At 39.8% G+C, this 23,719-nt stretch overlaps 1 protein-coding gene across 3 annotated transcripts in view; it reads left to right on the forward strand.

Annotated features, from left to right (window-relative positions):
- Positions 1-23,719, forward strand: part of TRIO (trio Rho guanine nucleotide exchange factor) — a 256,853-nt gene that overhangs the window by 152,645 nt on the left and 80,489 nt on the right. For all 3 annotated transcript variants that reach the window (XM_064443398.1, XM_064443396.1, XM_064443397.1), the window contains exons 20-30: positions 2,766-2,881; positions 6,094-6,216; positions 8,141-8,335; positions 8,447-8,562; positions 9,108-9,174; positions 9,949-10,058; positions 11,111-11,180; positions 12,069-12,158; positions 14,095-14,187; positions 18,907-19,018; positions 21,084-21,274. In XM_064443398.1, coding sequence (XP_064299468.1) covers positions 2,766-2,881; positions 6,094-6,216; positions 8,141-8,335; positions 8,447-8,562; positions 9,108-9,174; positions 9,949-10,058; positions 11,111-11,180; positions 12,069-12,158; positions 14,095-14,187; positions 18,907-19,018; positions 21,084-21,274 — 1,283 coding nt within the window. The remainder of the gene's footprint in view (positions 1-2,765; positions 2,882-6,093; positions 6,217-8,140; positions 8,336-8,446; positions 8,563-9,107; positions 9,175-9,948; positions 10,059-11,110; positions 11,181-12,068; positions 12,159-14,094; positions 14,188-18,906; positions 19,019-21,083; positions 21,275-23,719) is intronic.

Consider the following 23,719-nt stretch of genomic DNA (forward strand, 5'->3'; position numbering starts at 1 on the left):
TTTGGTGAAATAGAGGTTACATGTCTTCTGGACCATTACAGGCTCATAATCAGGCGTGTGCTTGAAACGTGTCAGACTGTGATCTGTATATAGCATATAAATGAACACTATAAGAACTTCAGTAACCCTTGAGTTTATGCAGAACTGCTGAACGTTTTTCAAAAACCTCAGTTGCATACTTGTTCCTTATTCCCAGCTGCAGAATACGATATCTAGAAAAACAATGTCTTAATTTAGGCCAAGTTTAGCTAAGCACATGCTTCATGGGAAACAGGAATCACAACGGTACTGAACTCTGAGAGGTGTCCTTCTGTCCCTTCATACCAGTGTAAATAATTTCCTTGACCTGCAGTTGAGAGTATCCAAATACTGTATTCAACACTGTGCCCAAAGCTGAATTTTAGGAAGTAGTTGTGGCCTGAAACTGTGCTGTGGCAAGTGGATTCAGTCAGTGACAATTGCTGTAAGCTCAGAAACAGAGCATCTTCATCTTTGCATTTGCTGGTAATTTCGTGTGCTTCTTTGTTACCTCTGTCTCTGCTGTACAGCCTGCGACTGAACATAGTGCAGGAACATGTCTAGTGATGCTCATGTTTTTAGATAGGTTGATAGAGGGTACAAGATGCATAGAGACAGCTGAAAGCTCTCCGAGCCTGGAGAATAAGCTGGAAGTTTAGGAAACAATCCTAACAAATGTCGGAATCAAATAAAACAACAACAACAGGGACTATAGTTCAGAAGGCTTGAGATGAAGCTGCTCATCCAAACCTAGTATTAAATGTTGATGTTCTATAAGTTCCTTTGGGTATTTTGTAGAAAAACTTTTTTCTGTTTCTTGTCAGTCCAAGAAATTAATGGCAATAATACTAACAGTGCCCAGCCAAATGTCTCTCACTGGCTTGCCATCTGTATCATGTCCTGACAGGACAAATGCTGTTCCAATTAGCTAAATTTCACCTTGCTTGCTCTTTGTCAGAACTACTTCACTTGCGTCACTGTCAAGATGTCTCTTTTTATGTGGTGTGTCCAGTTGGGTGTATTGCATTGTATAATGATAGTTGTCCATGTGTCTGACACCATCACCACCACCCCACCTCCTCACCCCCCCCCACCCCGCAATCTGGCATATATTCTGAGCATTTTGGAGGTGGTGTGGTGTAAGGCAAAAACACAACTGAGAAAGCAGGTGATGCTCATAGCAGATCAGCTCATGGCTTGGCTAAGGAACAGATTGGTTGAGGTGTATTTGAGGGTTGCCTGCCCAGCAGGAAGAAAAACTTGGCAGCAGTGACCAGATTCCAACCAAAAGCAAGTCCTGGGTGATCTCAACGCTCGGTGGCAAGTGGGAATACGGTGCTTCCAAGCAGGAGGATGTTGGCAGTGTTGCAGACAGGTTTCATAATCCTCAGGGGGGCCATGACAAGTGGTTGTAATTGGTCCCAGATTACTGGCAGAGATAGAGATGCTTTTCCCCTCAGGCTTCCTTTATTTGAGCTTCTCTGTCAAACTGTTCTTTGGAGTTATCTTTGGGACATAAGGCATAGTGGACCTGCACAGCGGGGCAGGGGAATGGAGAGGCGTTAAGAGGCCTAGCACCTGAGAGCCTCCATTCATAATTATGGAGAACCAGCTGTAGGTAAAAGTAGAGAAGCAAGTAAAGTGTTGTGAAGAATGAGCTTTTTTTGTGGTCTTTTCTGCTTCTGGCAGACCTCCCCTTGGGTTCTTTGCACTTCCTACAGATTCACCTGGCAGAGAGGCGAAGTGTCCCCATTTCCAAGTATTTCAGCTTGCCACCTGGGTTTGCAGTAGCAGCAAAGTCTGGTAGGACTGCTGCTCTGGAAGAAGCAGTGGGTCAACTGAGCTTCAGAAGAAACGGCTAGGATTTCTTTGGAGAAAAAAACCCAATAAACATTAAAGAAGCAGAGTTCAGATAAAATCTTCTGCGTATTGTAAGCAGGTGGTCTTTGCCATCCAGGAGAAATTTGTAAGCTAGGCTTGTGGAATTGCAGGTTAATGGTGGAATTTGGATGTGACTTCCCAATGGCAGACAGTTTCTGATACTCCGGAAGGGAATAATAAATTGTAGAGTTAATTATTTGATTACCTGGAAATTCTCTCAAGGCTCAGTGAACACTTGTATTTGAAGAAGTCAACTTAATTATACTGCTGTTAGTTTTATTTGTTTTTTGAAGTGGAATTAGACTTTGTAATTTTATGTTGTTTTTTTTTATTGCTTGGGTTTCTTGTACATTTAATATCTGTTTATGTTGCATTTGCTGCTGTAGTGACCTACGGTTATGTATTTGCCCATATGCATGAAATTATTAAAATACTGTATAGGAGACCACTATATTCGGAAAAGTTGTTTTTTATTATTAATGAGACATTAAGCATGTTGTGACTACTTGTGCATGCTTGTTCTTTCTGAGGAAACCCCATTAAGAACAGTCTTTATCAGACTACATTTTCAATTCTGTTATAAACATTGTCAGTCCCAGTGTGAAAAATATTTGAGAGGAAAAAAAGGTGTTACTAGTAAGTTTTAATTGCATCTCTAGTTTCTTTAGCCAACATTTCTGTTAATAATAATGAGACACGGACACTGTGTTTCATGAGTTTCGGGAAAAAGAGCAAAACAAAGAGTAATAGAACAAGTATGTGTGTTTTAAATTCTGCAGTATAAAGTCCTTTATTCTGCTGATTTTAATGTGATATTTCAAAATTAATTGTCATAACTTCTGTTAAAACTATTTTGGTTTCTTCAGATATCTTGAATGAACTCTTCCAGAGGGAGAACCGTGTGCTGCATTATTGGACCATGCGTAAAAGACGTCTTGATCAATGCCAACAGTATGTGGTGTTTGAAAGAAGCGCCAAACAGGTGAGGGTTTTACATAAAAATCCTCTTCAGTGTGATCAAGGTTTGACATACACTGACTTGTCCCACAGTAACAAATTTGCCACTGACTTCAGTATTTCAAATGGGTGAAAGATCAATGATTAAAATAGAAATTAAGTTTTGCTTTCCTTTAATACAGAACAGCAAAATGTGTTGAGGCAGGTTGTCTTTACTGCTGTAACTTAAAGGTAGTGTTTTGCTTCTGCCAGCTTGATCTGGTACTGGTAAATCTCATTTTTGCAGGCTTGTGTTTGACAAATTGTTATGCCTGTTAACTTTTAAACACACCCCTAATTTGACCAGGGAAATAACAGGCAGCAACATTTTTCTCTGATGTTGGGGGAAAAACCATCTAATTAAGTTGATTGGCAGTTCTAGAAAACTGACAAGTTGGATAACTCATTAGACAATACTAACTGAATGGGTTTGGGAAGTTTTTGCCGTTCTGTGTGTGCTTGGTTTCATGGTTGTTTGCATGGTGGATCCACCTCTCTGTATTTTGTTGAATGTATCAGTCTGGAAAGAACTATTAAGTAACTACTGCACACACAAAAAAAATCCACCTTACTAATCAAAACACAAACCATGAAAATAAGTAGGGGGTTCCAAGGCAGAATTACTAACTTGAATGATCTACAATGGTTTTTTACTTTTTTTTTTAAACTGGATATAGGACAAAGAAAGGAAGCTATCTGTTCCTGTTCTGCAGAAAAGGACACGACGCCCATAGTGTGAAATACAGCTAGATGTGCTTTAAAGGACTCAAAAAACCTAATTTTTTAGTTCTTTCTGAGAGACAATGTAGACAGAGGCTTAAATACTAGTGGTGTGTCTTTCATGAGTTCACAAAGAAAGTAATGCAAGATAAATCTTGGAGTGAAGTTAAAAATTAATACCTCTTTAAAACAATACCACTACCCCTGCCCTGCCCCCCACCACAGATCTGAATAACCTTAACTCCAACCTCTGCCAAGCACATGACCTACTTGCTTTTGTATAGAGATTACTAACAGTCAAACACGAGATAAAGATCTGTCAGCATTTTTATTGTAAATCCCATTTTTCAGCAATCACCAGTTCAGTCACCACAAACAGTTTAGGACTCCATGCTAATTAGCCAGAAAATTGAAATGTTGCTGTCTTCATTTAGATGTTTGTTCAGAAGTTGGAAGAACCCATTCTTCGTGCTTTCAGAACTTGATGCCCTACTACAGGAGCAGATACCATAGTAGTTTGTGAGGAAAATGGTAGACTCTCAAATCGTTCCCAAGTTAAGGGCTCGCCTGGCCACTAAATTGATTTCTTCAGTTCTTGTATGGTGATATGTGTCTCCAACATACAATCCTGATCCTTACATGAAATGAGAGCTGATCTAAACTGTAGGAATTAACATCGAGATGAAAATTCTGTCATGTTGTCGCTCTAGAGAGCTGCCAAAAAGTTACGAAAGGGCAGCATTTGGGGAGGGGAATTTTTTTTATCATCCATTGCAGCATTGTGTAATAAACCCATGAAAAAAAGGTGGAAGTTAAAAAGTTAAAAGCGAGAAGTATAAAAATAAATGTTGTTTGTAATATCACTGATAGACATTCTGTTTGTCCATTTCAGTCTTCACTTGCAAAGATTGACATTAGAATGACACGGGGCATCATACAGGTGATGGGTTGAAATGTCCCTTTTCTTGACACTAGTCCAAGAGTTGTTGGTTTGTTTCCAAACCAACAGTGGCACTTGAAAAGTACAGGCCCATCTTGTCAGGCTTGCATCTGCACTAGTATGTGACTAGGTAAATGGCACCCTAGCATTCACATTCAGTGTTGAATTTTGAAGGCTTTCTACTCATTTCAGTTTTTGTACTAAGAGGCAAAAGCAGCCTAAGTGGAAGGAGGAGAATCAAAGTTGTTCAGTCACAGCCTTGATGAGTTTAAATTGTTGGTGGAATTATAATACAGACTATGCCTTTTCTGATTCATTGTAAGATTATGCTCTTGAAAAATAAGTATCTACTGTCCACTAAGATAAAACTTTTCCTGTTCTTGATAATGTGGATAGATAAAAAGGTAAACTGAAAGTATGAGAGAGAAAAGGAAGAATGAAGACCCACTAGCAATATACTACTTTTTCTCTTGGGGTATTAAATTTTTGTCTAGTGCTGTGCCTGTATTTTCTGAAGACACAGAAGATACACATGTATTTAGTAACAAGACAGTTCTAAGCAAGCTCTATTAAACGCTTTGAACATCTGATATTAATTTTGTCAGAACCAAGAAGTTTCTAAGTTCATGTGCCTCTGCATACTGCTGTAGTAGCCTGTATTAAGAGCTGCAAAACAACTTGATAATGTCAGTTTTCATTTATTATTTTTTATTTTTACTGTTATGCAGCAGTCTGAGAGGACTCTTTTTTGTTCGGTTGTTTTTTTCCCCCAGTAGCTAGAAAGTAGGATTCCTTGCAGCCACTGAGTTATGCTTAAAAGGGCAGCAAATATTAATGTGGGTAGAACATAGATAATAACCTCTGTCAGATTGGCTCATAATAGTGAGAGAGTAAGGTGCAAGGATGTGGAAGGGAAATAATTTTAGATGGCTGTTCTTAGTTCTTGTATTTTACTACCTATACAGACGTTCATTGGTTTAACTGATACATCTCACCATTCCTCCTCTGATGCAGGATTAATTTCTAGGAGTACATGTAACTTCAGACCATATTTTGTGGGGCTGGAATACATATCAACTAAAGAGTGAAATGATAGTTATATCTTATGTGCTTGGAAAGTTTTGCCTACACATTTAGCAGTCTTACGTACATTTTCACAAGTTGGAAAAATGCATATTTCTGACTACAGCTGTCCTGTATTCCACCAAAAAAAAGTTATTTTTTTGCTCAGTTGGGGAGTATACTAACAAAACTGTAGACGTAGTCAGTTAGAACCTTTTAATAGTGGACTTCTGAAGTATTCAGATTCACGTGCCCGTTGTTTTTCTTTAATTCTTTAAGTATTGCTTCATAGACTAAGTGAATTATTTCAGAGTTACAAACTGCTTGATATTGTATAGGTATTAGATGATGGCCACAAGTGACAGAATAAAATTTGCCTGTGGCTAAGCTGTTTGAAATACTGATTACAGATGGTTTCTGTTGACAAAAGTATGTTGCCTTCTCTCTTATTTTTCCTTCATTATTGCTTTATTTAGGCTCTGGAATGGATTCATGACAATGGAGAGTTTTATTTATCCACACATACTTCCACTGGCTCCAGTATTCAGCACACTCAAGAGCTGTTAAAAGAACATGAAGAATTTCAGATCACAGCAAAGGTAAAATAAAGAAATAAAATTATGTAAGATTTAAAAAAAACCAAACAACCCAAATTCCCACCTTCTCCATCCCGTGTTGTGCCTGCCCTGCACGCCACAAAAAAAAAAGCACACAAAAAAAATTCCAAGGATGTGTCCATCACGATTTGTTTACTTGTAGTGGCTTTCTCTCTGTGTTTCTGCTGGGAACAGAATAAACCTAAAGATAACCAGAAGATAATCACCTTTATGGGAGCTCCTTCAGCTGTATGTGCAGTTGATTTCTTATGACAGAATTGTAGTGAGATAGCTTAAAATCGTTTTTTAAAAAAACATACAAACCTTGCAGGGCCTTTAATTTTGCCTTTTGTATCCTCTTGTCTATGGATAACTGAATGCTCATTTAGGATTTAAAATACAGCAAGGCATATTGTTGTTCAGCTGTAATTTTATTAGAAGGTAGCAGAAGAATTAAAGCTTTAGTTGTTAGGTTACTGCTTTTATTAAAGTATTCTGTGATTCTGCTGTAACTTTTGGAGGCATGGCAGCATTATCTTACTTTACATCTCTGGAGGCCAACACCAGATGCAGATGTCACTTGAGAGGCTTAAAAGTTTTCACATGTGAAAGGCAGCCAATGTGTGGCTGAAGTACCTAAGCTTATGTGACCTTGTCTGTCTCTGTTTTGTTTTGTCACCTGTTCAAACTGTCACCTCTTCCTACATCTTGGCTCTCCAGTCTTCATAGAGAAATAATAGAGCCCAAGAAAGTAAGCAAGCATTCATTTGTCTGAAGGACTACATCAGAAGAGAAGAGACTTGGAGATGGGGTTGTTCATGGGGCATGTGGGAAAGGAGAAAAGAGAATCCAGAAAGAACAGAGATCACTTGCTTTTCAAATCCAGATTTTTCTTCCTTCTGAGTTCTGCTCCAGCCTTTGTTCTGCTGTGTCCCCTCCAGCATGCAGAGCGCCACTTCCCCCCTTTGTTTCCTTTGTCACTCGGTGAATGACGTGGGTGCCCCCTTTGAAAGGATGTTGTTAGTGCCACTCCCTTAGCATTTCACTACCTGTTGGGAGGATGTATTAGCCCTTGCTAATTCCATAGTGAAAAGAAATGCTCAGACGAGGGACCATTGGGAAGGAAAAAGAAAGAAGAAAGGACAAACACTGTTGATATTCCAACTGACATTAAAAAGTCAAGTTCTTATTGACTGTTTTGCTTAACTCCCGGTTACCAAGGGCCCTGACAGTACACTTTACTCTGACATGGTATCAGAGAGAGAGAGAGAGAGAGAGATGGAGGTATGAACTTATCTATTGTGGATGATGGATGTTTTACATTCAAGAAAGTGTATAGTCTCAGGCAGCTTGTTAATTGGGAAAAGCACTTAGTTACAGATTTGGTGGTGTCTGCTTTTCTTAAAAAACTGTGTGACAAAATAATATAAAAAAGATCTAAAGAATATAGTCTCAATCCATTAAAGAGGAAAGCATACAATAAATTTATCTCCATCTCAACATTTCAGTGGTGTCTAAAGGAGGTAGATTCTTGAGGCGGCTGGTCAGGTCCAATACCAGTGCTTCAGTGGTGATGAACAAATCCTCTTTGGCATCAAAACCCCTTTGTGTTTATGAGGAGAATACCTGTGCTCTGAAAAGTTTGCCTAGCAGAATTTAATCTCTGGGTTAGATATTGGGCACACTTTTGAAAGAAAAATAAACAATGTGCTTCTAGTCATGTAATAATAAAACCGGAGGAAACCTATATTCATCCTGTGCTATTTTTGTTAAGAAAAAGGTGTCTGTTTAAAGGACTTGTGGGAAGAGGGAGGAGGAAGCTAGCTCCTTTGATGGCTTCTCCAACTGCACTTAGCAGGTTAAGTAAAATGACCCCCTTTGTAACAGGTAGAGCTAGTAACTGTTCGATATTTTCCTGTTTTTGTAGCAAACCAAAGAGAGGGTGAAGTTGTTGATACAGCTGGCTGATGGCTTTTGTGAAAAGGGGCACGCTCATGCAACAGAGATTAAAAAATGTGTCACAGCAGTGGATAAGAGGTACAGAGACTTTTCCCTGCGCATGGAGAAATACAGGACCTCTTTAGAGAAAGCTCTGGGTATTTCCTCCGATTCCAATAAATCGGTAAGAGAAATTTGAGTGTGATGACAGACAAATAAGCTTTGCGTGTATTTGATTTAGCTATCGTTTTCTCCTGTCTCCTTCCTTAATCAATTCTTCCTTTCTTTAATAAAGAGCAAAAGCCTGCAGCTGGATATAATCCCAGCCAGTGTCCCTGGGTCAGAGGTGAAACTGCGTGATGCTGCTCATGAGCTTAATGAAGAAAAACGAAAGTCTGCCCGCAGGAAAGAGTAATAAATTTATTTATTTTTAATCAATGAGAATGCATAAATCAATCCTGATAATGAAACAACTGTCATGGCTTGTCTGGCAGCTTAGAAATGGGATAAATGGTAAAAAGAGAGTGATATTACTTAATAGCTCCTATTGCCTTTTATTCACATGCTTGTTCTCACAGATAGTTCCAGCATGTCAGAATCTTAATCTTCCAAAACTATGTTAGACTGCTTTTAACATGCTTTGGTTCTTTTTAGAAATAATGTGAAATAAATGTGTAAGGGGGGGACAACAGTTAAATGACTGCAGCAAGTGAAAAGCATTTGAGGAAAAAATTCCATCTCCTTCCCTATTTCTTTTTGTGCTGGTTAGTAATGGTGGGATGTCACCTCTTCCATTTCCTCCTTCTGTTGTCTCTCTTCACATTCCAGTTCTCAGATTTTTCTTGCAGCAGTAGAAAAAGCAAAAGCTGATGAGGAGAAAGATGTCTTCTAGTTATTATGCATTCATAATGATCTAACAGACTGAGATTTGATTATTCTTTCTGTTGTCACCTAAGGTTCATTATGGCTGAGCTAATTCAGACAGAAAAGGCTTATGTAAGAGACCTCCGGGAATGCATGGATGTAAGTTTTCTTTTCTTCACTCATCTTTGAAGACAGGATTCAATCTGTTGCTTTCTGTTTCTTTCTGGTTTTAACAGTCGAACATGATTGGTTTGCAGTCATAGGACCAAATTAAGTATCTTTTCTGCTATTAAGAAGAAATTTAGAATTACATCTGCTAACGGCCACTTCAGAATTCATCATGTATGTTTTGCTTTTGTCAGTACTGAGTTTCAGCATTTGCTCTTTTCCCAGTTCATAAACATGTGGGGTTTTTTGTTCTAGGGAGGAGAGGGGGAAAAGGAGGGGTTTACTTCATTTGCTCTGCTAGCAATAGAGAAGAGCTTGTGTTAATTCTTTTATCTGCACCACAATCACATGTTCTGCTACTAGCTGACTTTCTGAATAGAAATTCAGAGAGATTCCATGGAAAACTGCCCAGTAATTGTTACACTGAAGCAAGTAATGTTCAGTGTTAGCTGTTGCACAAAGCATGAACTTCTAGACTGCAGATGTGACCTTGATAAGGAATATCCTGAAGCATTAGAGGTTGTCAAGAACACTATGCATTTTAAAAGATGAAGTCTCGGGGACTATGTTAAGTTGTCAGTTTTAGAACTTGGATTTTACTGTCAAAATCACAAGGTATATTTGACATAACAAGTAGTGTCACAGAGATAATGATGCTGCATGATGTTTTCCCAATTTCTCTCCAGGAATGCATGCTTAGAGATACTTGGGTGCTTTTGTTCAGAGTTTATCATGACTTCCATGCATCTTTTTTGTTCTGGGCAGACATATCTATGGGAAATGACAAGCGGAGTTGAGGAGATCCCACCTGGTATTGTAAACAAAGAACACATTATCTTTGGAAACATGCAGGAAATCTATGAGTTCCACAATAAGTGAGTGACTTATCTTCCATTTCCATGTTACTGCTAAATCCAAATGATGACCTGAGGGATTTCCTAGTGAAAATATTGTGCATATGAATAATGGATGCTTTTCCATACAAGATCTAAAGGATTTCTTCTCACGTTGCTAAATTGTTTCAGTTGTTGCTTTTTGCAGCCAGGTAGGTGCACCATTAGAAACTGTCTTTTTCAGTCTTGGACTTCTTTCAGCTTTTAGGAAATTATTTGTATACATAAAAATTTTGCTGTAGGCTTCCAGTTATCCTAAGGAGATGGAAACCACTGAACACAATAGAATACAGGTATAGCACAAGCGTCAGTTTAAGACTTCGTTATTCCTTCAGAATCCTCATTCCTGATTTCCAGGTGTGACTGCTAGTGGGAAAGAGTAGGGCTCCCTCCTCTTCTTTGGCTCTTTGGACCTTCTGTGGAGACGCCCCACCATTGTTACATTTACTTGAGTGAAGAACATGAGGCTTGTCCACTACACTTCTTTTGAATGAAATGGTTCCTAGGCAGATGTGTATACAGAAGTCTTGTTCTGAATCTTCCGTTTTTGTTAATTCGTTAGCATTTGTATTGAGTGATGATTCTTTTAAGTAATAAAATATACCTAGCATATTCCAGAAACAGATTTTTACATTCCATTGTATGCTTTGGATTAACTTGAGCGTCCAAAAAGCAAGTCACTTCCATTTTCTCTTGATATGAAGGGTAAACTTCTCTTGAAACTGAAACAGCAGGAAACCTTCTTGATGGACAATAGCACGTAGGAGTACACAAATTTAATAACTGTTAACTGCATGTCTGCTTGATCAATATCTGATCTTCACATCAGAATTTGTATTGAATTACATTTTGTATTAGTACTGTTAGTACACATTTTGATCCATTCCAGTTATCTTTATTTCTTTAATTCATGCTGTTACTATGAATTACAGCAAGTTTTCTAACTGTCTTTATTCACAGACAATAGATCAGTATCAGCTGCTCTAATGAATGTTTCATGTGCCTTATACTGTTTTTTCCTTTTGTACCCATAGTATATTCCTCAAGGAGCTGGAAAAATATGAACAGTTACCAGAAGATGTTGGACACTGCTTCGTTACATGGGTAATGAATCAGACTTATGTTTAGAAGTAACAAGGGAGATAGGAAGCATGAAGGGATGGGTCCTTGCTCTCAGGTCCCTTATAAATTTGTAAAATTTGTAGAAGGACCTCTTCCTTCAAATTTGAATAAAAATGTGTGCATCTTTAACTGGGAAAAAAAAAATTAAGGCACTCTTGTCAGATGACAATGCTTTGCTGCTCTTGAAGTTATGCAAGTTGCCTAAACCTGTGTTCAGGTTTCACAGAATCACACAGAATCACAGAATCCCAGGTTAGAAGGGACCTCAGGGATCATCTAGTCCAACCTTTCTAGGAAAAGCACAGTCTAGACAAGATGGCCCCGCAGCCTGTCCAGGCGACTCTTAAAGGTGTCCAGTGTGGCCGAGTCAACCACTTCCCTGGGGAGATTATTCCAATGGTGACTGTCCTCGCTGTGAAAATTTTCCCTCTGGTGTCCGATCGGAATCTCCCCAGGAGCAACTTGTGTCCGTTCCCCCTCATCCTCTCCATGTGACTCCTTGTAAAAAGGGAGTCTCCATCTTCTTTGCAGCTACCCCTTAAGTACTGGTACGTGGTGATGAGATCCCTTCTGAGCCTCCTTTTCTCAAGGCTGAACAATCCCTGTTCTCCCAGCCTATCCTCATATGGCAGGTTTGGTTCAGTATCTTTGTCTTAGCTGTGAATAACCCTCTTTTGCATACATTGCTATTGTTTTCAGTCTTACTTGCCTGATGTATTTTCTTATGCTGCCAGTTTGAATGGGAAAATAATTCTGTATAATTTAATTTCTTCAAAGAGAATATATGCTCTCTGATAACTTTGTAAAAACTTCTTGAGACAGAAATTATGCTCTCTGATAACCTGTGTAAATTTCCATTTTGTTCTGCAGGCAGACAAATTCCAAATGTATGTTACTTACTGTAAAAATAAACCAGATTCTACCCAGCTGATACTAGAACATGCAGGAGCATACTTTGATGTAAGTACTTTGTGTCCTTCTCTAAAAGTATGTCTTGGCAGTTTGAATCCTGTACTTGCAGTTATGCTGAGTGCCTAATTTCTTTTTAAAAAATGAAAGTTTCCTGGTACTAATGCTGCAATTTAATGTCAGCTTAAGCAAATCAATTGTATATCTCATATGATTAACTTACATTGCTCAGTTGGTCTCATGAAGCTGTCAAATCAAATGTAAAAAGTCGCTGTCCCATACCAGAGCCGTTAAGAACTGGAAACAGGTTCAGGCAGCAACAGCCGAGACACGAATCTTCAGCTCTCACAAGCTCATTCTGCAAATCTTAGCATTTTGATGTGCGTAGTTTGCATTGTATGTAGTAAACAAGGAAATATTTGTTAAATTTGTTGGAGCACCTTTAAATTGTAATCAAAGGTAGTGGTAATTCAGTGGACTACCACTATTCAGACCTGCTAAACCACCCACCTTGCTCATCAGTTCCTAGGTTACTTGTTCTACACGTAATATTCCACTTAAGAAAGGACCAAAAGGTAGCAGCTGTTTGAGGTGTCAGGGAACTGCACTAGCTGGGGAATTTTGGCCACACTGGAGGGCTTTGTGCATTTGCTGGGGTGCTTTGGTTGAACATGTATTTAGAGGTGATTCAATTACAGTGCTCTCCACCCCTTTTTGTTTCCTGCTCCACTGTGCAGAGTCACCAGCTGTGTAGTGACACCAGAAACTTTTCTAGAATTGTTTGTAGAACTAGAGGGAAGGATATAAAAAAACAACCAAACAAAAAAATCCCCTGAAGCACTTGGGCTTAATTTCAAAAGTCTGTCACTGAGGAGACGGGGATTCTAAACATTGTAAGGTAAAGCCTTTCTGTGGAACCTGTGTTAAGTTTCCAGCGCTTGAAGAACAGATAAGGTACAGGGAATCAGACAGACAGGACAAAAAATATTCTAATAAAATTTAGTAAATACTATTTTAAAAAATAACAATGGCCTCTGATAAAACTATACTAGAAATATGTTCTTGCCACCACCTGCTTTGATCCCTCTGTCTTAACCAGTGTATCCAGAGGTATCCATCTCCTAATCCGCCTAAAGTGGATTAGAAGTGTGAAGACCAAATTCTGTGCACAGGTAACTTCAAGAGCTTCCATTGTCCACCACTGGGCCATGTGAAAATGTCATGTATATCCCATGTTGGGAATTTCTGATAACTATAATCATGTTTAGAAAACATACAGCTGTGGTACATAACTTGCTGTTCGAAATTGTGTGGTTAAAATATATCCGATACTGTGATAAATGGCAAACTCTAGCCTTGAAGTTCAACCGTGATCAGTACTTGAAATCTAATTATTAGTATCTAGTTCTATTTGCCTTTTCCAACTTTGTGGAGGTCATTCTTTTTTGTCTGTAAGTGGCTGTCGTCTTTTGTGTTTGGTAACCTCTTTTCTTTAGTCGGAAAATGTTACTTTGTGCTCCCCCTTGTGGGGGAAAATGCTTTCTGTCACTATGAACGGTTAAACTAGCAGGTGATGCTGAGAAATCTCCACCTCAGCCTTCCTGTGATAGTCCTGGCTGTTCCCCAAAACACTGAAGTTTTTCTTTTCTCTCTTGCAAGTAACAAAAGAAATACTGATTTTAATTAATTAAAAAAAAGGCATTGCCACATGTTCGATATCTCTAATCGTTGCTATTTGCATTTAGGTTTTTTTAAATGCTTCACAGGTACCCCTGGAGGTAATAATCTTTTGTTTATACAAAGTGAGCAGGCAGATACACAACATAACCATTTGGTGTGGCTGGAACATATTGTCATCCTGTCTTTTTCTGGTTTTCCTTGCTAAAATAGAATTTGTAGTTAATGTATATTATTGCACAGATCTTAAAGCAGTCTGTATCTGAGTGGTGGTGCTCACAGTCCTCAAATGTTTGTGTTTTTCATCCAGGAGATACAACAACGACATGGACTGGCCAACTCTATCTCTTCTTACCTTATCAAACCTGTCCAAAGGATAACAAAATATCAGCTGCTTTTAAAGGTCAGTGTTATTTCAGAGGTCTTAATCTGATTCTGGTGTTCTTAAGAAGGCCAAGTTCTTGCTGAAATCAGGAGGGCTTTTTTCAGTCTGCACTCTGAGACTACAGCATCCTGGCCAGCCTCAAATATCTCTGTGATATTTTTTAGGAGACCACTGAAAATGAAAGAAGGCATAAGCAAGCAACATTTTATCCAGATTCCTGTAAATCAAAAAAGATAACTCTCTACTAATGTTTCCTTAGAAAATATAATTTGTATTTCCAGAGTAAAAAAGTAATTCATGGCCATATAGACAGGCACATTTTTGTAATGGTCTCTGCAATAAATTTTGGCAAGCCATTAGCCATGTTTATGGTATTAAGTACTAGAAAACGTATCTTTTTATACATTTTTTATGTATATAAAAATTTAAAATATGTAAATAAATGTGTATATATACACACACACTGAGCACCTGTAGAGCTGTTGGACAAACAGTTCTTACTTGTAATGTTGCCTGGAAATGTCAAGCAAATAGTAGCTGTTAAAATAAACAGAACTTTTGGAAACCTGTAGTTAGAGCTTTCACTCAGTGGACAGATGTCTTGTTGACTGAGCAGCAATGTTCTTGAACCGTGCTGGGTCTCTCTGTTAGGTGGCCTTGCTTGTTCTGTAATAGCTGCCTACAAAAGCACTGTAACTGCTCTGTGTCTCCCCTTTCTACTTGAGAACTGCCATGGATGATTGTACGCAACTCCGTTCTGAGGGGACAGAGGGTCCAATATGCTGGACAGATCCTCCTCTTAGGGAAGTCTGCTGCCTTTCTGGGGCCTGGGTTAAGAACATTGCTAGGAAACTTCCTGGCCTGGTACAGCCCTCGGACTATTACCCATTACTGCTCTTCTGTGCGGAAGGTGATGAAGCTGCAACATGTAGCCCACAGGCAATCAAAAGAGACTTCAGGGCCTTGAGATGGCTAGTAAGGGACTCTGGAAACACAGGTTATTTTCACTTCTCTCCTTCCAGTTGCAGGCAGTGACACTGGAAGGAATAGATGCACCCAGTCTATTAACACATGGCTCTATGGCTGGTGTCAAGGCCACAATTTTGTGGGGTTTTTTTGTTTGTTTTTGTTTTGGTTTTTTGACAATGGGATGGCCTGCACAGCACCAGGCTTGCTGGTGTCTGATGGGATTCACCTTTCTCAAAGGGGAAATAGGGTCTTTGTTCATGAGTTTGCAGGGCTCATTGACAGAGCTTTAATCTAGACTTGAAGCGGGAGGAGGTTAATATCAGGCTTGCCCGAGACAAGCTGAGGGATGACACGTCGAGGTTAGAGGGACGGGGTGCCAACAAGGGCACTCAGCCTGTGTGTCTGAAATGCACTGAACCCAGTGCAGCACAGCGGAAGTTGTACGGAAATGAGCTAGGGGCTACTGAGGTAATAGGAGCCAAGAGGGGAACACCAGTGAAACACCACAAAGGAATTAAGGGGTGATCCGCTAAGAAGGTGACATGGACTACAGCCCAGCTGAAGTGCCTCTACACAAATGCATGCAGCATGGGCAATAAACAGGAGGAGCTGGATGCCATTGTACAGCAGGACAACCTCCCATCACGGAAGCATGGTGGGATGAGTTGCACAACTGCAGTGCTGCAACGGATGGCTATAAACTCTTCAGGAGGGATAGGCAAGGCAGGAGAAGCAGTGGGATAGCTGTGTATGTTAGGGAGTGTTTGAATTATCTAGAGCTTAATGGTGGTGATGAAAGGGTTGAGTGTTTATGGGTAAGAATCAGGGGGAAGGCCAACAAGGCAGATATCATGGTGGGAGTCTGTTACAGACCACCCAACTAGGATGAAGAGGCAGATGAATTATTCTACAAGCGGCTGGGAGAAGCCTCACAATCGCTAGCCCTTGTCCTCATGGTGGACTTCAGTCTACCAGGTGTCGTCTGGAAATACAATGCAGTGGAGAGGAAACAGTCTAGGAGGTTCCTGGAGTGTGTGGAAGATAACTTCCTGGCACAGCTGGTGAGTGAGCCAACTAGGGAAGGTGCACTGCTGGACCTGTTGTTCATGAACAGAGAAGGACTTGTGGATGATGTGGTAGTTGGAGGCCACCTTGGGCATAGCGATCATGAAATGATAGTGGTTTGGATTATTGGAGAAGTAAGAAGGACTTTAGTAAAGCCTTTGATGCCATTTCCTACAGCATTGTCCTGGAGAAACTGGCTGCTCCTGGCTTGGATAAGTATAATCTGCGCTGGGTGAAAAACTGGCTGGGTGGCTGGGCCCAAAGAGTTGTAGTAAATGGAGTTAATTCCAATTGGTGGCTAGTCACGAGCCAGGTTCCCCAGGGCTCAGTGCTGGGGCCAGTTCTGTTTAGTATCTTCATCAATGATCTGGATGAGGGGAACGACTGCACACCCCCAGTAAGTTTGCAGATGACACCAAGTTGGGCAGGAGTCTTGGCTGCTTGAGGGAAGGAAGGCTCTACAGAGGGATCTAGACAGGGTAAATCGATGTGCCAAGAACAACTGTATGGGGTTCAACAAGGCTCTGTGTCAGGTCCTGCACTTGGGTCACAACAACCCCATGCAAGGCTGCAGGCTTGGGGAGGAGTGGCTGGAGAGCTGCCTGGAGGAAAAGGACCTGGGGGTGTTGGTTGAGAGCCAGCTGAACATGAGCCAGCAGTGTGCCCAGGTGGCCAAGAAGGCCAGCAGCATCCTGGCTTGTATCGGGAATAGTGTGGCCAGCAGGAGTAGGGAAGTGATCGTGCCCCTGTACTCGGCACTGGTGAGGCTGCACCTTGAATATTGTGTTCAGTTTTGGGCCCCTTACTACAGGAAAGACATTGAGCTGCTGGAGCGTGTCCAGAGAAGAGCAATGAAGCTGGTGAAGGGTCTAGAGCAAAAACTTGTGAGGAGCAGCTGAGGGAACTGGGGTCATTTAGTCTGGAGAAAAGGGGGTTCAGAGGAAACGTTCTCTCTCCCCACAACTACCTGAAAGGAGGTTGGAGGGAGGTGGGTGTTGGTGTCTTCCCCCACATAAGACAAGAGGAAATGGCCTCAAGCTGTACCAGGGGATGTTTAGTCTGGTTATTAAGAAAAATTTCTTTACTGAAAGGGACTGTCAGGGATTAGAACAGCCCGCCCAGGGTTGAGTCACCATCTCTGGAGGTATTCAAAAGGCATTTGGTTGTGGTGCTCACGGACTTGGCAGTGCTTGGTTTGCAGTTGGACTCAATGATCTCAAAGGTCTTTTCCAACCTATATGATTCTGTGTATATCTGTGATTTTTAAAAATTCTGAAAAACACTGCAGGCTATTTCAGGTCAAGTTGGATGGCAATAAGTCTGTCATTTTTAACTGAAATAAATTGTCTGTTCTCCCCTTGCGAAAAGGTGAATTTGGTTAAGTTACAACTTACAGAATACGTTAGGCTGTGCTGTTTCAGAAATTTTGGGGTATTTATTACAACAATTATTTTTTAAAAATCTAAATATGCCTTAACCAATACATTATTGAAGTGATGGGATAGATCAGTTTTGCCAGTTTTGCAGAGCTAGATGGCTTTGCTGCATAGGAAAATGGATTTATGTGGTGGTTGCTGGGTTTTCTTCCCCCCGTGCCATAAGAAAAGAGATGTAAAACATGTAAAGATGGAGAGCCCAAAACTTGAATGATAGCTGAAACATTTTACCGTTTAGAAGTTCTGCTTATTTTTCCAAATGGTATTGAAACTGCTGCTCATCTGTGCCTCCTGGGGGATATTTAGTTACACTCTTCTGTGTAGTTGTCATGCGGAAGTTAAGTGTGATGATGTAGTGTTTTTCTGTGATGGTGGTATTGGCAGTTAAATGAAAATAGTGTAATGATGATAATAGTAGGAATCACCTGGCTTTCTTTTTAAAAGGGAAAAAGGAATTTAACCTGAGGGAATGAATTAAGTGGGCCTTTTGAATAATAAAAGGAATATAATATGCCATTTTAGTTATGTAAGCTACATTTTATCTTGATACTGTTCAAATGCTCAAAGGATGTGAGGAAATTTGAATATCAGCTCAGGTGTTATGTTAATATCTGTGGGATGTTGAATGGGCAAGGAACTGTATCAGCCTAAGTTCCACTACAACATTTCAGCATATTCATTTCTCTAACTTCTGTCCCTTAGTTAATGCTTGTTTGTATTCAAAAGTTTTGTCTGTAGGATGCTTTTACCTGTGTGAACACAGAATAGAGTAATTGAATTACTTGAAGTTGAATACTTGAAACAATGTAAATCCTCTTTCCAGCAGTAGTACAGAGCAGGTCTTTGGTGCAGTGGAGCAAAGACGGACGTGGGGGTGGGAGGGTAGTCCTTTTTTGCTGCCCTGCTTTCCACCGTCTTCATGACTTGTCAGCTGCATTGTTCTGGGCAATGTTGGAGAACTGCATCCGACAGCCATGTCTGTGCTTATCAGAAAAAAATGTTGTCCTTAATGTAATTTAAAGATTTCTTATTAAGCACATGACCTTGTTTAAATTAGAGGTGGTTAACTGAAAGCTGAGGCTGCTTCTTGAAGAACAGATAATGATAAATACAAAATACGCTGTCATATCATTGGCAGAGTAAGAAGTTTAAAAACTTTTACATGCCAAAGATGATTCTTTACTTGTTAGAAGTAGCATTCGGTTGTCTGTCATACTAGTGTAGAAGCACATGATAGAGAGTGCTCATGTTTGCTCATCTTTTGCAGGAGCTGCTGACGTGCTGTGAAGAAGGTAAAGGTGAGATTAAGGATGGCCTGGAGGTGATGCTTAGTGTGCCAAAGCGAGCCAATGATGCCATGCACCTCAGCATGCTTGAAGGTAGGATTCAAACTGGCTTTCAAATTCAGTCATGTGCTGTAGATTTACTTTTTATATTACTATATATTGAGAAGATCTGAAGAATATGAGCATTTTCTTATCTTTGGGATTGTATTATATATGCTTTTTATTTGGAGGTATTTGAAATGCTAACTTATTTAGGAAAACGAATCATGACTGACAACTGGTATAGTTTTTCAAATTTTTAAAATGTTCTTTCATCCTGATCTGTAGCTCTGCCACTGCAGACCTGAAAAATATGTAGGCTAACAAGGTTTTCCACTACTCACCTAAAATGTAATAGGTGAACAGTCAGATACAATAGCTTCGGCTACTTTTTCCAGCAAGTATCCTTGGCTTCCTTATAGGAGGACCGCAAGTGTATTAGAGGTGATTTTGCTGCTTTATGTATCAAATAATTGTCTCCAAGAAGTGTGGTGTTTTCACATCTGCTTTGCTGCCTGTTCCATAACAGACTTCTGGTTGAAATGAAATGTCTCTTCTGGCAGTAAAATCTCAGCATAAGCCAATTTAGCCTGAGACTTAGCCAGAATAGCATAATCATGTTCATGGCAGACAGTGATGGTTGGATGTAATTGCTTCTGTGTGCTTAGAATAACTTTATGCCAAAATCTATTTTGTAATGGCATATTATCATGTATGATGGTGCCATCATACATTTAGAAATAAAGGTATTTTTCTTCTGCATTTAAATTTTTTGAGATAAAAGCAGAGCTGCCTTACCTTGCAGCTGCTGAATAAAGACTTACAGGTGCTTTTAGTCAATATTCCTTTCCCTCCTCTCTGTTTTCCAGTAGTAAAATGGAGCTTGTCATGGAATTTCCAGTACTATGCAAGTTACTATAAAACTCATCTTGGTTTGACATGTGTTCCTCGATCATGTGAATGCTCAATATCACCTGTCTTTCCTGATTTTAAACAATAGCAATGTTGGTCAGTTTGCAGGATAATTCCAAATGCTTTGTTTGGGTGACGGTGTTGTTATAAATGCTGTGCAGCATTGGTAATAATCTTTTAACACTGGGGATAAGACTCTGAAGAATATCCTAATCTTTTACATAAGTTGGTTTTATAACAAATCGCGTGTATTGTTGAGTCATCCCATGTTAGACAAATGCAGTGAGCACATTTCCTCTTTCTGTCTCTGGAGGATTTTGAATGAACATCCTGATGTAGCTTGCCTCTGATGCTCCTCCATAATGTTGCCGTGTTTAGAACAGTGAGAACTGTTGTTTTCTTGAGAAGGATGGTGGTCTTCCATTCAGAGAATATTGGCAAGCATTATGTATTTAAAATACAGTTTAATAGCACTCAGAAGAGTATGGTAGACTAATTTCTGTTACCCTGCAGCTCTAAAGCTGTATATTAAACTGGGAGGGCACTGTACCGCTACAATGGAAGTAAAATTGTTGATATTCTCAATCTTCATCTTTACGTCTAAAGACAAGTAATCCAGTTGCTATTTCTTTATTGTGGATCAATGTTGGAGTGACTTAATGGCAGGCTGATAACATGGTAACAGCTCCAAGCTGCCATCTTTTTTCATTCCTTCTTGGAACATGTTTGCATGCTCATTGCATACATGGTAGAAAAGGTGCCGTTTGGGAGCTTGCCAATGTCAGAACAACCTGATGTGCTCTCTGTGTCCTTGCAAGTTGTTCACTTTCTACAAGAACAGAAAGCTTATAAGCGAAATAACCTCACAGAAGAGGTTACCAGAAGCTGACATAGAAAGATCTGTCATTTGTTGGTGAAATATTGCCAGAAGAGTTGATAAACTTCTTAACAGTTGGATCTCTAAATTTAGACTTAGGGTTGAGCTACAGTTAAGTTTAGAATATTGAAATGTTGAAATCAAGTCCTGTTTTTAGTATTGGTTTCTTGGAATCCTGTCTTTCATGAGCTGTATTGGGGGTGGGGAAACAAAAAAAACCACAAACTAAACAAAAAACAACCAGATCACTTAATAAACAAAAGCTCTGCTTTTAGTTTTCTCATAGTATCAACTTTTTATGGTGAACCTTTCCTCTCCTTGGGTTTTTAGGCTTTGATGAAAATATAGAATCTCAGGGAGAGCTCATCCTTCAAGAATCCTTCCAAGTGTGGGACCCCAAAACTCTAATTCGAAAGGGAAGAGAGAGGCACCTTTTCCTTTTTGAGATGTCCTTGGTTTTCAGTAAAGAAGTAAAGGACTCCAGTGGAAGGAGCAAGTACATTTACAAGAGTAAACTGTTCGTAAGTATGGGAGAACAAGTGATCGTATTTAGAAAACTGTCTAGATTAGACTGTGACTAAGCTCAGATGATTTAAATGTCTCTGAAGAACTTGAACAACTATTGTAGTGCACTGAGAGAACAGCTTTGGAATGTGTAGACTGAATCTTATAAGTTTTCTGCTTTGTCATGGTTTTGAGGAGAAAGAGTAGGCTGAAAGCAAATACTGAAGGCTATGTGTCAATCTTGGTGTGTCAGGACAAAGGAAAATCAAGACTGGGCTGGACTGATTTTGTGTTAATTGCGTGATTCCTTGTTCTTTAAGGCTCGTTTGTATATAAAGCAGAAGGATGGAAGGAATTGACAAGCTGCTTTCATCTTGCTTGTTTACTCTTGCTGTTGTAGTAATATCAATGTTAAGGATCCGTTTTGGTGGATATTCTACACATACTGATCTGGAAAGGCAACAACTCCTTGTTATGGACAAGTTCATTCCAGAATGTCTACTGAGACTAGTAGCCTTGCAATAATACTTAGTAAATAAAATGTTAGCTCTCATGGTCTACTGAAAGAATCTAAAGATGAGAATGTTTCTCTCTCCACTTTAAAAAAAAAAAAATCTGCTTTTGCTTTCCTCATTTGTAGCATGTATGCTTTACAAAATGTGACCCTGGAATTCTGTCTTTCCCTTCCTGTCTCATTGGATGACTTGGGCAGGAGCAGTATTCACGCCCTGTAAATTTAGGTAGCCAAGTGAGAAGATAGTCTCTTATGGTTTGCTCTGCATCTGTTGGAGGCAAGAATAACTTTTCTGCTAGACAGTTTAGAACAAGAACTTGAAATTACTCCTCAGAATCATGTTCTAAAAGACATTATTCTTCTACTGATCCTGTTGAGATATATGGCTACGTCTAGATGATAAAAATACTGAGCCTCTTCTCCCTGCTTCATCTCCTTTTCCTTCGTTCTTTCCCCCTTCCCACTTCTGTGTCCAAACTGGTAAAGCAGGTTGGTTCAACAAACCCCTTTTTTCCCTATCTTACTTTGCATATTCTGTCACTTAATTTCCAACACTTGCTCTTCTACCTGATATAAGGTAGGTAGCAGGTAATACAGCTGCAGCTGCTTTGTTGATTGCATCTTTTTTTGGTGCTCTCAAGACCTTGAAATACAAAAAATTTCTGGTATACTGGAGGGTAATATCAGCTGCCAAGGCATTACACGGGAGGGGAGACACAGCTGAAAAACGGGTCCCATAAGCTTGTCATTTCAGTTCCTCTGGCAAGAATTTAGCAATAGCCTTGGGTCTTAGAGAAGTTGCTGGAAACCTTGAAGACTCTCATTGTGCCTCATTTTTAAAATGTATGCATATCTTTTTGCCTTCATATTCTATTTGGCAAAATATCCTGTAGTGCAGCTTACTATTACAGCAATTCTTATAGTCTGATCTTTAGAAAAAGCATTCATACGGATGTTGAAAGCACGTGTGTTGATTTGAGCCAAAGGTCTTTTTAGCACGCTATCGTGTCTCCTGCCTCTGGAAGGTGGTGTTACAGAAGTTGAGGTCTTTCTCTTTACTTCGGGTGTGATGACCATCGTGGTTTTTCCAGCACAGGATACTCAGTGGCATGACTTGTATTAGTGGAAGAATGTGTTAATGAACTCCTTTGACAAGGGATAAAGTGTCCAAAAGCAAATGCCTAAGGAGGGCTATGGGAACAAGGCAAGCGTTATTTTGCCAGAACACTCTCCCAGTCACCAGTAACGGGAAGTTCAGGAGCTTCCTCACCTGAATGTGGTTTATGTGCATTCAATAACCCACAATGGATTTCTCATCCCTGAGCTTGTCCTTGGACCTCGTGCAGACTTTTAACATTTACAGCGTCCTTTGGCACAGTTATATTGCTCAACTACATATTGGGCCTAGGCCAACCTCCGTGTGTTGGGTTTTGAACCTGACTCCCTCCCACTAATTTCACTTGATGCCTGCCAGTATTGAAAGGGACAGCGAACAATGTATGTCGGCTTTGCCACTCCTTACTCAACAGACATCTACTGCATTGTCCTTCAGTTGTCCCTCATAAAATTAATAATATCCACAAGCATACCAAGGCTTGTAAATTTACTAGCCTCTTAAAAATAAACAATGTTAAAAACTGTACTGTCTTGCCTATTCAGACTTTATATTGGGCAGTGCAGTGGGGTATATTTTCTTTGAGTTACATAATGTAATATTGGATTAATTATTTAACAAGCTTTTTGACACACATAGTTTAAAAAGCTTGGTTGGTGGGTCAAGTTTAAAACACATCACAGACTTAAGTATTTCAGTGAAGAAGAGTCCACTTTACCAAAAAGAGATGACAAAGCTGAAAGGGTGGATGTGTGGGGGCTGAGTTTTTCTTGGTGGGTGGGGGGGAGTGAAACCAAACAACAAAACAAGTTGGCATCTAAGTGAGACAAGAAA

Source organism: Phalacrocorax carbo, chromosome 2 (assembly GCF_963921805.1).
Source record: "Phalacrocorax carbo chromosome 2, bPhaCar2.1, whole genome shotgun sequence".
Taxonomy (NCBI): domain Eukaryota; kingdom Metazoa; phylum Chordata; class Aves; order Suliformes; family Phalacrocoracidae; genus Phalacrocorax; species Phalacrocorax carbo.